The sequence below is a fragment of the Aptenodytes forsteri genome, unplaced genomic scaffold (genome assembly GCF_000699145.1).
Source record: "Aptenodytes forsteri isolate BGI_AS27 unplaced genomic scaffold, ASM69914v1 Scaffold22, whole genome shotgun sequence".
NCBI classification, from domain to species: Eukaryota; Metazoa; Chordata; class Aves; order Sphenisciformes; family Spheniscidae; genus Aptenodytes; species Aptenodytes forsteri.
In genome coordinates, this window is record NW_008795688.1 from 299,578 (window position 1) to 311,795 (window position 12,218).

At 40.7% G+C, this 12,218-nt stretch overlaps 1 protein-coding gene across 1 annotated transcript in view; it reads left to right on the top strand.

Moving 5' to 3' along the window:
* Window positions 1-302: 302 nt before the first annotated feature.
* Window positions 303-12,218, top strand: part of MYH10 (myosin heavy chain 10) — a 103,986-nt gene continuing 92,070 nt past the window's right edge. Inside the window, exon 1 of the mRNA XM_009282795.1 lies at window positions 303-647. Coding sequence (XP_009281070.1) covers window positions 303-647 — 345 coding nt within the window. The remainder of the gene's footprint in view (window positions 648-12,218) is intronic.

The window sequence follows — 12,218 nt, forward strand, 5'->3', positions numbered from 1 at the left end:
CCTGTACTGGGTCTGGGATTATACTTGACAGACCATTTTAACTTTTGTGTGGCAGTTGGTTTATTCAGAGGGCTGCTGTGTCAATAGGGGCTCTCAGTTGTATAGCAACTTCTTTAGACTATGGGAGAAATTAACGGTGCTTCTTCATCAAGAGAAGATACAGATATTAGTGATAGATCATTTAATTGATGTGCCATAGCCCTATTCATTTCATCGATAAGAATATGGTATGTAACATACTCTCTGCTTTTTTTCCTCACCAATTTACAGGGTAACTGATAGTGGAACCTTCACTTCCTACAATGGCACAGAGATCTGGACAGGAAGATCCGGAGAGATACCTCTTTGTGGATAGGGCTGTAATATACAACCCTGCCACCCAGGCTGATTGGACTGCTAAAAAGTTGGTGTGGATTCCTTCAGAGCGCCATGGTTTTGAGGCAGCCAGCATCAAGGAGGAAAAAGGGGATGAAGTGTTGGTCGAACTGGCAGAAAATGGAAAGAAAGCACTAGTCAATAAAGATGATATTCAGAAGATGAATCCTCCCAAGTTCTCTAAAGTGGAAGACATGGCAGAATTAACCTGTTTAAATGAAGCCTCTGTATTGCATAATTTAAAGGATCGGTATTACTCTGGGCTCATCTATGTAAGTACTAATTATTAGAATCATTATGGGTGCTAATTCAGCTGAACTGATCTGATTCCCATTCCTGTACTTATCTGAAGTGTAGGAAGCAGGTCTTGGCTCTGATTTCGATAGCCTAAATACTTTGCATCCCTAACATTTAGATTAGTCCGGGGTCTTTTTCCATGCAGTGTACAGGTCAAGAACTCTGTTGTCATAAAACAAATAATAAAAAATTCTCCTATGGAAATAATTCTGCAAGCATCTTTCAAAAATAGAATGCTAAATGGCAACCCTGGGTGCTTAGCTCATGCTGCTCGTTAGAGCACTTGCCTCAGACATGCTTAACTGATACAGTGAATAGTATCAAATGGCTTGTTTGAGCTGACGAGAGATTACAAAACCTAACTTTGCTGAATTACTGTTGTTTAATTGCTCATATGAATAAGCATAGATCTTGCTTTGACTTGCTGCGTATTAGAAATGATAATAAGAGGCTATGCTATGCTATTATTTAAAAGCTGAAGTTGGAGAGTGCTAGGAATGCAAAATGTCTTTTTGGAATCTAATATCAACTTAGTGGGCCAGGAAAGAATGTGTTCAAGTGCTTAAAATAAACCAATAAGATAAAGCTTTCTTTTTTCAGTGGTTTTGAAGCACTAATTGAAACATCTGGCTTATCACCATCTGTCTATAGAGTTAGAAATTGCAACACCATTGATGCTGCTTTTGACCCCGTTCCTTCTTTGAACAATATTAAATGAGTGTCTGTGGCATACAGTTAAGAGCAGCTCCTTGTCTCTTGGCAAACTGATTGCATAGTGACTTGTTGAGTCAGAGTATCATTAAGAGCTACAAGTAGACTTTCTATCTTAAAAGAAACTGGAACATCTGCTTAAATGCTTGGCTCATTTTAATAAACACTTGTTCTAAAGCTTAAATCCATTTTATTTAGTTCTGCTAGTTAGTTGGCTCACTTTCCCTTCCATCTAGGTATTAATGGGGTACCTCTTTTGCTTGGCCCTTGGTAATATTTGGACTTATTAAAAATTATATGCAACTTGAAAATATTCTTCGTATTTGTTCTTCTTTGTCAGTTTCCTATGCGGGTTTTTGGTTTTTACCCTTCCAAAGTCTTACACCAAGACCCTTACAGCAGAGCTCAGCGAAAAATACTTCTGGAATGATTTCTGCAAGCTTATAAGTAAACTAATTGGATAATTAGTACAGACTGGATTGAAAATTAAAAGTAAACAAGTTGATAGGTCAAAAGTTTTCAGTACATGTATCAATCATAATGCTAGTTGTTACGAAATTCATTACAACTGTTATAACCATATTTCATTATGAAGGTTAAAAGCTGAAGGCCTTAAATGTCAAAGCAAGCTCTAGTCCAAGGACCCCATACAGTAAACATGGCCACAAATGCTTCTGGAGGTTGGCGTTGAGAACATGTCACTCTTTTATATACACAGATGATACAGTACTGTTACTTTGGATGACCGACAAACTAAAAACCTCTGCTTTGTAAAAGGCTGGCTTATCGTATATGTGGAGTTTGTGGTACGCTATGGGTGACTTACCTTTTTTCTTCCCCCCGCCACTTCCCAAAAAGATGCTTTCTGCTTTCATGCTTTAACTGTTGAGGCAGACTCTAAAACTTGGTTCCTTGGCGTTGAGATACTGCTGTCCCATAGGAGGATTACTGCATCAGTATAGTACTGATGACCTCTCCCACCCTCGAGCTGGAAGAAGTTGGTTGGGATCAGGAAGCTGATGGATTTGTTGGCCTTGACTGGAGGTCTGAGTTACAGGAACGTTGCTGGAGGATGCCTCTGTTACCAAGAGTAATGTTTCTATGCAGCTGTAATAATGGCTTCTTGTTTGAAATTAAAACTCAGCTAATTTTCTGAAGTGGGGGGGAAAGCAGTTGTGAGTACTATTAGAGTAGAGGCTGAATGCTGCCAAAGGTCAATAGGCCATAGGGAGAAACTTCATCACTAACTTGAGCTGGTGGGGTTTTTAGTGTGGTTCTGGTAGGGATCTCTGTCCAAGATCCCTAAGCCTCTTGAATGTGGCACTATCATTGCTGCTGCCTGCTGCACAGCCTGGAGCGATTGCCATTGCCTGCGTAACCTGCGGGTGTTCGCTTGGTGTAAAGAAAAGAGCCAAAGTTAACTGAGCTGATGAAGTGAATTATGGTGGTTTGGCCATGACAAGAGTCAGTTAAAGGTATATTTTGATCTCCAGGTAGTACTCTCATAATAACCAATCCAAAATCTTATATTTGGTGTTGGTCTCAAGTAGTTAAGACGGAGGTGGTGAATGTGTTTTGGTTTCCTTTAATTCACAATAGGCAGCATGCAGTGTTGCCTTTCTAGGAAGTAGAAGATGAAAGACGGTCAACTGAAGTAGATACATGTTTCCTTTCAATCCCTAGAAAGGAAACAAACAAGCTGAGGGATTTGGTCAGTGGGTCTAGTCATCGGTCTATAATCTACCTCTTCAAGATGACACCGCTGGAGGAACAGGGAGGGCTGACTAAAGCTAGCTAGTGCCAGTCGGCATGACCTGGGCAGTGATGCTCATTTCATCAGGAAGAGTTTCAAGTAACATCTAAGTAGGGATGGCGAGGAGTTTCTGGAACTTCTAGCATTTCTAATGTCTGCCAAGTGGCATGATCTTGGCCTCTCAGTTGCATTATCACTGTGCTGTGGGAGATGAACACAAATGGAGAATTGGAAGACCAGCGGCTTGTAAAAGCATGATGTCAATGCTTGGTCCTGTTTTCATGTCTGGTCTGTTCATGACAGCACAGAAGATGGAAGGTAGCAGGACTTGTACAAGAACTGCTGGGAAGAATGGTTGGAGTGTAAACTATAGTGATCCCACTTTTGCTTTGGAGGTGAAATAACTTCATTTCTTGCTCCACTTTTACTATCACCTATCCCATTTCTTGCCACAAGGTTTATTTTGAAGCGTGTGTTAAAATTCTTTCCTAGAGAAGCTGTACTATCTTTGCAAATTCTTTTGAAGTATACTATATATATCTATTCACCCCTGAGGATGGGGCAAATCTATAATTATGACTTCTTGCACTTTTCTCCTTAGCCCATCAATGACTTAAGCATGACCCTGCAGAATCTCAGAGTCCCCGAGATGATCTCTGCTCATGTTTGAGGCTTGGTTTTCATCAAGTGCAAGTGTTGGTTCTGTGAAGGTGCAGCCATCTACAGCAGTTTTTTTCTCATTACTTCTACCTTTAGTAGGAGTTTTCACTCCTCCTTGTGTTTCATAGCTGAATTTTTCCAAATTTTGTGCTTTTCTAGGGATATCAGCGTTTCTTATGGCAGGGATGTATTATTTGAGTCACTAATACTCTAAATTGGTGTCTCCTGTCTTGCTGTAGTGGCAGCTTCTCATGGGTTTTGGTTACCTTAAATGCTTGTTAACTGTCAATTCTTCAGCTTCATATAAAGAATAGCTTTACTATTCTGTTTAGCTTTAGTTTAAAATAGCTTTACTGTTCTGCCTGCTGTGCTTTAGAGTGGCCAGCTTTAACGCTAGCTTCAGTGTGTGTTTAGTAATATCCTTCATAGCTGTAGATTAGAAACTGGAGGTAGTTCATTGTAAGGGTACCCAGGAGGAATACCCAAAGGCTTAGGAGGTCCTTGGAAGATTTGGAATAAACATAATTTTGCTCAGACTGGTTTTGTGGTGGTTCTTGAATATCCTTAAACCATGATGAACTGAGTTCCAGATACCTTTCGTGGGACATTGCTTTAAGAAAGGAGTCTAGTTGTCAGAGGTTTTGGGTCACCTAGGTCTGTAGCCTGAGTGAGGAAACATCTTTATTTCTACAAGACCTGCATGTAAAATGCCACTGTGAAGACTTCTACATATCAGCCCTAGAATTTGGTTTCTGCTTAAGTCATGTCACCAAATATGATTTCATGGGGGGGTGGTGGTGGTGGAGTCAAAATAATCTTTGAATCCGACAATGAAATGGAGACATCCACTGGAAAGAGTGGATGTTAAGGGTCCGTCAGCCTTGAATGCTACTGAGTTCTCAAGACCACTCTTGCCTTAAAGCTTTGTGACAAGCTGTGATAGGCAAGGTTACTGCTCCAGTAACTCTCTTTGTCATTGCTTCATGAGGTTCGGGGTTTCTCATGAACCAGCTTCCAAACTCTTCATGGTCCAATATGGTATCTGAATGTAGGAAGTCACTGATTTCAGTTTTTAAACTGCTGTGCTGTAAGCTGTAGAGGTTCAGGAGCAGTTTTGTTCATGGCTCAGAGGTTTGTGGTGTCAGTTTGCTGTGGTGGGGGGTGTGTGAAGCCCAGCTGAAGAAGTGACTTTGGCTGTCTGAGCTATAGCTGCCTCCTTCAGTTGGAGTCCTGGGAAAAGGGAGACACTTGAAATGGGTCTCTGGTTTTGGTGGGAAGGGATGGGAGATGAACAATAAGGAGGATTTAGTCTGAAAATAAAGTGCTGGGAGAACAGATGCTGCACTTGACAATATGGAGGGAAGAAATACTTAGGTGCTTTGATGGAGAGCTACAAATAAGGTCTGAAAGCTGCGAAGGAGTTTCTGGTGTAGGAAGAGGTGTTTTCTCCAACTTGATCTCTCTGCACTTCAGTATCAACAACGTATTGTCTTCAGTGTCTCTTCAGAAAGCTTATATATAGACATGTCAGTTATGTCCAAAATCAGGCTTCTACTCAAAGTTTACTACCCAGTTTGACTTACATGGCTGATCTGAAGGAAAGAACTGTGGCAATATTTTTTTTTAAAGTATTTAAGTTTTTTTTTTTACCATTTTGTTTTCTCTGTACTTGGAAGAGAGTGGCTAGTTAGTGTGCAGTTTGAGAGTCTTTCTTTCACTTCAGAGCAAGATGATTCTTTTTTTTTTTTTTGAACTCTGAATGTAAATTTTAGAGGGATGCTATATCACTTTGTGTGCAGTTTGAGAGTCTTTCTTTCACTTCAGAGCAAGATGATTCTTTTTTTTTTTTTTTTGAACTCTGAATGTAAATTTTAGAGGGATGCTATACCACTTCTAGAACCACAAAAAGCAAAGTGGTCAGGAGTGTTCCTGATCACTGTAAATAATGCTTCAATACTTTGTTAGGCAGCATTCTGGATATAACTTTCATAGTATTTTGAATTTTTGAGTCTATTAAAAACATTTCAGTTAATCAAAATGCAGCTAGTTCCATAGATCAGGAATGTAAATACCTCATTTCTACTTAAATGGAAAGCAACTTGTTCTTGATATTGCAGACACTGGCTGGAATTGGAATGAATAAGCTAATGACTGTTAATACTTCTAAGTCAGGGCTAGGTGACACTTTTTCCAGCAATTTAAAGCTCTGCTTTTGGGTCAGTACTTCTTTTGATGGCAAGAAAGACCCTTCCATTTCCCTTTTAAAGCATATTTTAAATGTTTATATGTTCCTACACACTCTATTAATGAATGTAAAAACATAACCTTATGCTCATCTTGTCAACAGAAATACGTTGTTAAACCAAAACAGGTTTCTTGTAAGTGCGATAGCAAACACTAACAGTATGGATCCTGTAGAGGTTTGACACACCTTACTGATTATTCAGAAACGTGTAACATCTAAGTTGCAGATGGCTGTATCTTAATGGTCTGACTGGTAAGTACAGTCTAATATCTGAAAAGTTCCTGGACAAGTGGCACATTGTCTACCCAATGGATCTATAAATGTTCGAGTTTGTTATCTTTTCTAACTGAAAGAAGGTATCACGGACCAAAAGTCTGTCTTGTGCAGTCAAAAGTTCCCATTCCTGTACCCAGTGCAGTAAGATGGGATGAAGGAATTGCTCGCAAAAACATAGGGTATAGTTAAGCTACAGTAAAAACTAAGATATTCAAAATCCAATGGGCTTTATAAAAATCTATTTTAAAAAATGTTGCCGTTGCCACATCTGTTCTAGTCCCAGCTCTCCTGGAGGCAGTCCATTGCCCACAGTTGATTATATGTAGCTTACTGATACCCCATAAATCATTGCAATTACTACTTAACTGCTTCCTGACCTCATTCAGTCAAAAGGATTGAAATTAATAGAATTTCTTCAATGCTTGACTTCTATTAACCCATGTCAGTATCCAGATGGCCTCTTGCCTTGGTGTGACTGTGTGTGGGATGTTCCCCTGGTGCTGTCTGTTGTTGGTGAGCCCGTGACCTATGTTTGGGTGCTCAGCTAGAAAGTTTCAGGTGGGGACATTTGGTGTAAGATGCGTGCATGCTGTAGGTGAAATCAAGTTCAAGATGACTAGTTTTGCTGTTCCTTGAAGGACAAAAAGATGGTGAAGCACTCTTGAGGAAAGGGTTAGATTAACTTCAAAGTCCTCCAAACTCTAATGAACTGTGCATTATCTTCCCCACCCACTCCTCCACTTTTTTTAGCAAGGACTTTTGAAAAAGGGTTGGAAACTCTTTATGTAAGGCTGAGAGCTCCTGGAACCTTGCTGCTAATTACTGCTCTCTATGTATATGCCTACTGTTGTGGGTTTTTTTCCCCCTACCAGTAAAGAAGAAAACATGCTTACTATTATGCGATTAAAAATACTTCAGCAGATATTTTTTGATAATTACAAACATTATCTCTGTAATTGGTCTGCAGCCCTGTGCTACTTTCATTTTCTTATGTACTTTCCATTTTATTGGGGCAGAAGAGGGAAAGAATGAGAAATATGCTGTAGTCCCCAGTTCCAGAGCCTGCTGTGGGTGGAAGCTCTTATAAAACTGCACTTGAGGAGCTCTCTATAAGCTGTTTCTTCTTTTAAGCTGCTGCCTCCTGTGAGGCCAGAGCATAACCTAGAACAATCTGTGTTATTATATAAGCTTCTGTGTTCTAATTGTTTTAATTTTCCTGCTGGTCCAGTTGGGAATGTTTCACATTACTGAGTATCGAAGACTGGTATTAAAAGAACCTGTAAGAAATGGAGCTTGTTACTTAATTTAATCTTTTCCTTAACACAAACCAGTCACTGGATCTGGTACCTAATATGTGGCAGAAGAAATGCTGGGGTTCAAATTGTAAGGGCTGCTTTGACACAAGAACCTGTTTTTAAATTAACTCTGGTTTTTGGAAGAGTCATAAATGTGATCAAGTTGAGAGAGTTCTATGTAGGGTTTTACTTTGTTAGAAGTGTCTGAGGGATTTAAGGGAATTGAATCAATGCTCTCCTTGACCTCAGGCAAGCAGAGGTATGAAAAAGTGCATGTTCTTGTCAAATACTCTGTGTCTATAAAAGATGGTAGCTTAGCAGCCTAAAAAGGTGCAATAATTTGGATTATGGACTCTGTTCAAGTGCTCAGTGGATGCTCTGTGTTGCAAGACACCCCTTCAAGCTGTATGCCTGCATCAGAAGTCACGGGTAGCCTGTTGTAAGCCATCTGTAGACCAGTCAAGCTCCAACATGCAGCTATACAGGAGCCTTGTGAAAGGGTATTAATACTTTTCTGGCCCTGGTGCAACCTAAGATCATGTTTTACCTCTTAGTTGCTGTGGCTGAAGCAGTCATGCTGTCTAAGCGGCTGTGACACTGAGCCTGTCTATCTCTGAGAGGTGGTGAGCTGACTGAGCAGGAGTATAACCTGCACTGCTGATCTAATGTTGTTTTTTCTCTCTTTAAACACATAACCTGAAGGCTATAAATGTGAAAATACAGTACTGGTGAACCTCCCTTCTTCAGTGCTAGCTGTAGAGAACATCCATAGACAAGTCTTCTAAAGTTTGGGCTGTGCTTTTTCTTTAATAGCTTGTGTATGTGTTGTGCTCCTTCCCTTTCTCATTCTGCACAGATTTTACTCTTCAGTTGCCCTGAGTAAGTCAGTGGCTCTTGTCCCCCAGCCTCTGTCAGAGCCGAGGTTCCCATTGCCCCGCAGGGGGTTCCTTACCCTTGTTGGCACCCTTGACTCCAACTTCTTGGGTGCCAACAGGACTTACTGTTTTTTTATCTAGCAGTTTGGGCTTGTACAGACATGTCTGGGATAACTTCTGGGTTCCAGTCTTGACTGTGCCCTGGCCAGGGAGCATGAGCTTGGGGTGGAGGCGCGGGGGTTGCCCATGGTGCTGGGGCAGCTGTGTGGCCCCTCACCACTGCCCTGAGGGGAGGTGGATTGTAGCTGGGCAGGGGGGATGGGTAGCTGCTGTGCAAAGCAGAGAATGTGTTCCACCCCAGGCCATAGCCTTGCTTTCCTCCCCTCTGAGACTGAAGAGCTGCCTGCCCTTCTTTAAGGCTTGAATTTAGGATTGTATAACCCCCTCATTTAGGGGGAAAAGGTAGTACACAAGAAAACCATGTCAAGCTTGGAGGACTTAATATGTCTTGGAACATGAAAGGTGGGTCCATAACCTCAGGAAGTGAAACCAGACAAGAAAATGTTATGATGACGCAATTTATCAACCTAGAGAATGTGCTCTACCCCATTAGTATATGGGATACTGCTTAAAACATGTATTGCTTTCTAGGCTAGAAACTGCTGGTTTATATTTCAGGTAATAATAGGAGATGTCTAGATGCTTAATTATTCATGTAGTAATAGAGTAAATCTGTCACTTTCTATATTTGAAGAACTGGAGATAAATGTTGAGCCAGGGTACTCAGGTCATGCGAACTGATTGTTACAAATTCCAAAAATTTACCTGCATCTTGCTAATGCGCTCTGAAGTGATGCTTTAAAAAGGCCTTTTGATGTTGCGGCAGAAGGAACCAACCTAACAGTCATAACAGCATATTCCTTGATGCAAGTACTGTAAAGCTGAGCTATTAATCTAAGGAATTGTACAAGGCTTTTGACACTAATACCACCATATGTGTATACACAGTGAAGGTTTGATATGGTTTTAAGGGAAGACAGGCCATGAAAACCTTTCTTGCTCTGGAGCCCACACTCCAAATTTAGAGCCTAAATTCCCTTGTGCTTTCACCTGGAAATAATGCACTCTCTATTTGCCAGTAGTTCACTTACATATACCTCTTTCTCAGGTTGCTTACTGCTAGGAATATAATGTAGTTTTCAAATAGGCCAGCGCCAGGAACCTGAACTCTGCAGTCTGGGATAGCTTACCAAAACCCAAATTACTAAATGATATACTACTGGATAAAGACTTGTAAGCATCTGGAAACATTCAAACTCCACAATTAGTGTCCTGAAAGAGAGTTTGTATAACAAACCTCTGTCAGAGCACTGCTTTACTATGTGTCTCGGGAGCCTTGCCTAGAGAGCGTGCATTCCAACATGCCTTATTGCTGTTGGTTGATACTGTCTATATCCCGTTCCCTGGTAAAGCAGAAATGTGTGTGTTTTCAAGCAACTAGCTTGTTTGCAGCTGATCCATGACCTCAAGGTGAATAAGCATCTTTACTTGCCTTTAAGTTCTTAATATACATATCTACCTCTGTCAACTGAAAAATTCATGAAGTCTGGTTCTTCATCCAGACTGGCTAGTTACTGTAGCTTTTCAGTGCTTGATCCTAACTGTAATTCAGATCTGACAGTTTTGGCAGAGTCCGTGTACTGCAGAACGAAGAGGAGGCACAGGGCATCACTCTGCCCCTTTGGTGTGTCTGAAAGCTCTGGGCATCTTTAACAGGTACATGGTGGTATTCATTAAGTAGGGTGTCCATTTGTAAGGCAGGTGTGCAAGTATTCCTGTTAATTCTTTCTATGGCTGGTCACCAAGAAGCTTTTCAAGGTGTGTAAAAACAATCTCAGCCTACTTTTCATGTCTTCAATTTGCATGCAGAAAGCCCATACCTCCAATCTGCTGTCTTAGATATAGTAATATACTTGTACTGTGAGACTTGCACTTATAAAATAGCTGTATAAAATTTTTGTACCATTTACCTCCCTCCCAATTAAATTTGACTCAATAAAAGCATCCCTTCTGTGTTTATATGCCTACCAAGCCACAAAAACAACCCACCAATATGTTCATGTGTTGCTTTCTGCAATAGATGATGGTCAGGAAATTTGGGAGCCTTGTGGGAGAACTCGGTTCCATCTTCCTTTGAATAAAATAAGGCTGTACTCTGTGGTGATGTTTTGAAGAAAGTGTGATTTTTTTTAAATTCTGCAGGGAAATGGCAGGAGGGTGAACTGAGTGACAAATGTGCAGGAAATCAAGGTACTGGAGTTCAAGGTGCTGCATGTGAAGAGCTATGTCATGACACAGACTTAATGGTCAGGGATAAAAGCCTATCCTTTAGATTTAGTTTCAAATAAATGAACGGCAGCACTGGTGAAACGGTAGAATTTTGTGCTTCATAACTTCTAATTTGGGCCTGTTCAATATAGAGCCTCTTAAATGAACCCTTTTCATTTGCCCAGGACATTTGCTGGTCTCCCTTTAGATTAGTTGAGGTTTATGTTGGCATCTAGCTGGACTTTGCTTATTCTCGTCATTCCAGGTTCACTGATCCATCCAATTACTGCATCAGGAGATAGTCTAGAAAGGCTTCCAGGTTGGGTATCATCAATAGAGGTCTGAAGGATTGTTAAGTTTGGTTTTATAAATTACTAATTCTTTATGTAGCTAAATAGTAATAACATTTACTCCATGTCTGTGCTGGGGAAATAAACAAAAGATGCCAAAGCAACTGGAGGGGAGGAGGGAAGGATAATCTTCAAATAGCTGTTCTTATCCTAGCACTTAAGACTTTAATTTTTTAATTTTTTTTTTTTTACTTACCAGATCAGTTTATTCATGGCTGAGGAAGGGCAGTGATACTGGGGAAAAAACAACAACTTTCCTTTGCGAACGTAAAAGGAGCAAACCAACTGATAAAAGTTTTAGATGAATTTGCAGAGAAATAGAGGTGTTGCTCTTTAAAGAGGGTGACTCTGTAATATAGCTAGTATGTACAGCAATACCCTTACAGCTTAACCATCAGTCACTGTTTTGAGAGTTCCCGTCCACAGTAAGATATAGAACAGCTGCCTGTGGAGGTAAATTGCAAGTCTCTGAAGATGGGTGGGTGAAAAACAGACCAGGGCTCAGAAGTGCTGCTGGATGGGAGTCCAGAATCATCCTGGAGGAAAGAGGTCTGCTGGCTTAAGCAAATATTCATGCCATTACACTGGTCAGAGGGTGTGTTGGGACAGATCTGGAAATGGACTTTGGCTATGTGAATTCTTTTGCTCGTGACCAGATCTTATCTGCAGTCAGCAATAAACAAGTCCTTTTTTCATTAGATGTGGCTGTAGTGAAGAAACACAGCCTAGGTGCTGTTCAGCGATTTTGAGCTGATGATCATACGATGGGCTTGGTGAATGTGTGCCCTTCTTCTAGTTATTCTTATTTGAAGACTAGAAGGGAAGTCAGGCTTGTGGTAATTCTCGATGCCTTCATGTCACCCGTAGTAGTTATAGATGAATGTGGGTGACCTCAGTTGAGCACAACAGGGAAGACGGCTGGCTAGCAACGTAGATCAATTTATCAATTAATTGGCTCCTTGGTCAGTTGTACCATGCTATTGAAATAACTGTCCTGCCTTCCCTCTCCCTTACCATATCACTAGTGGCCATGAATGAGTTTGGTCAGGGAAC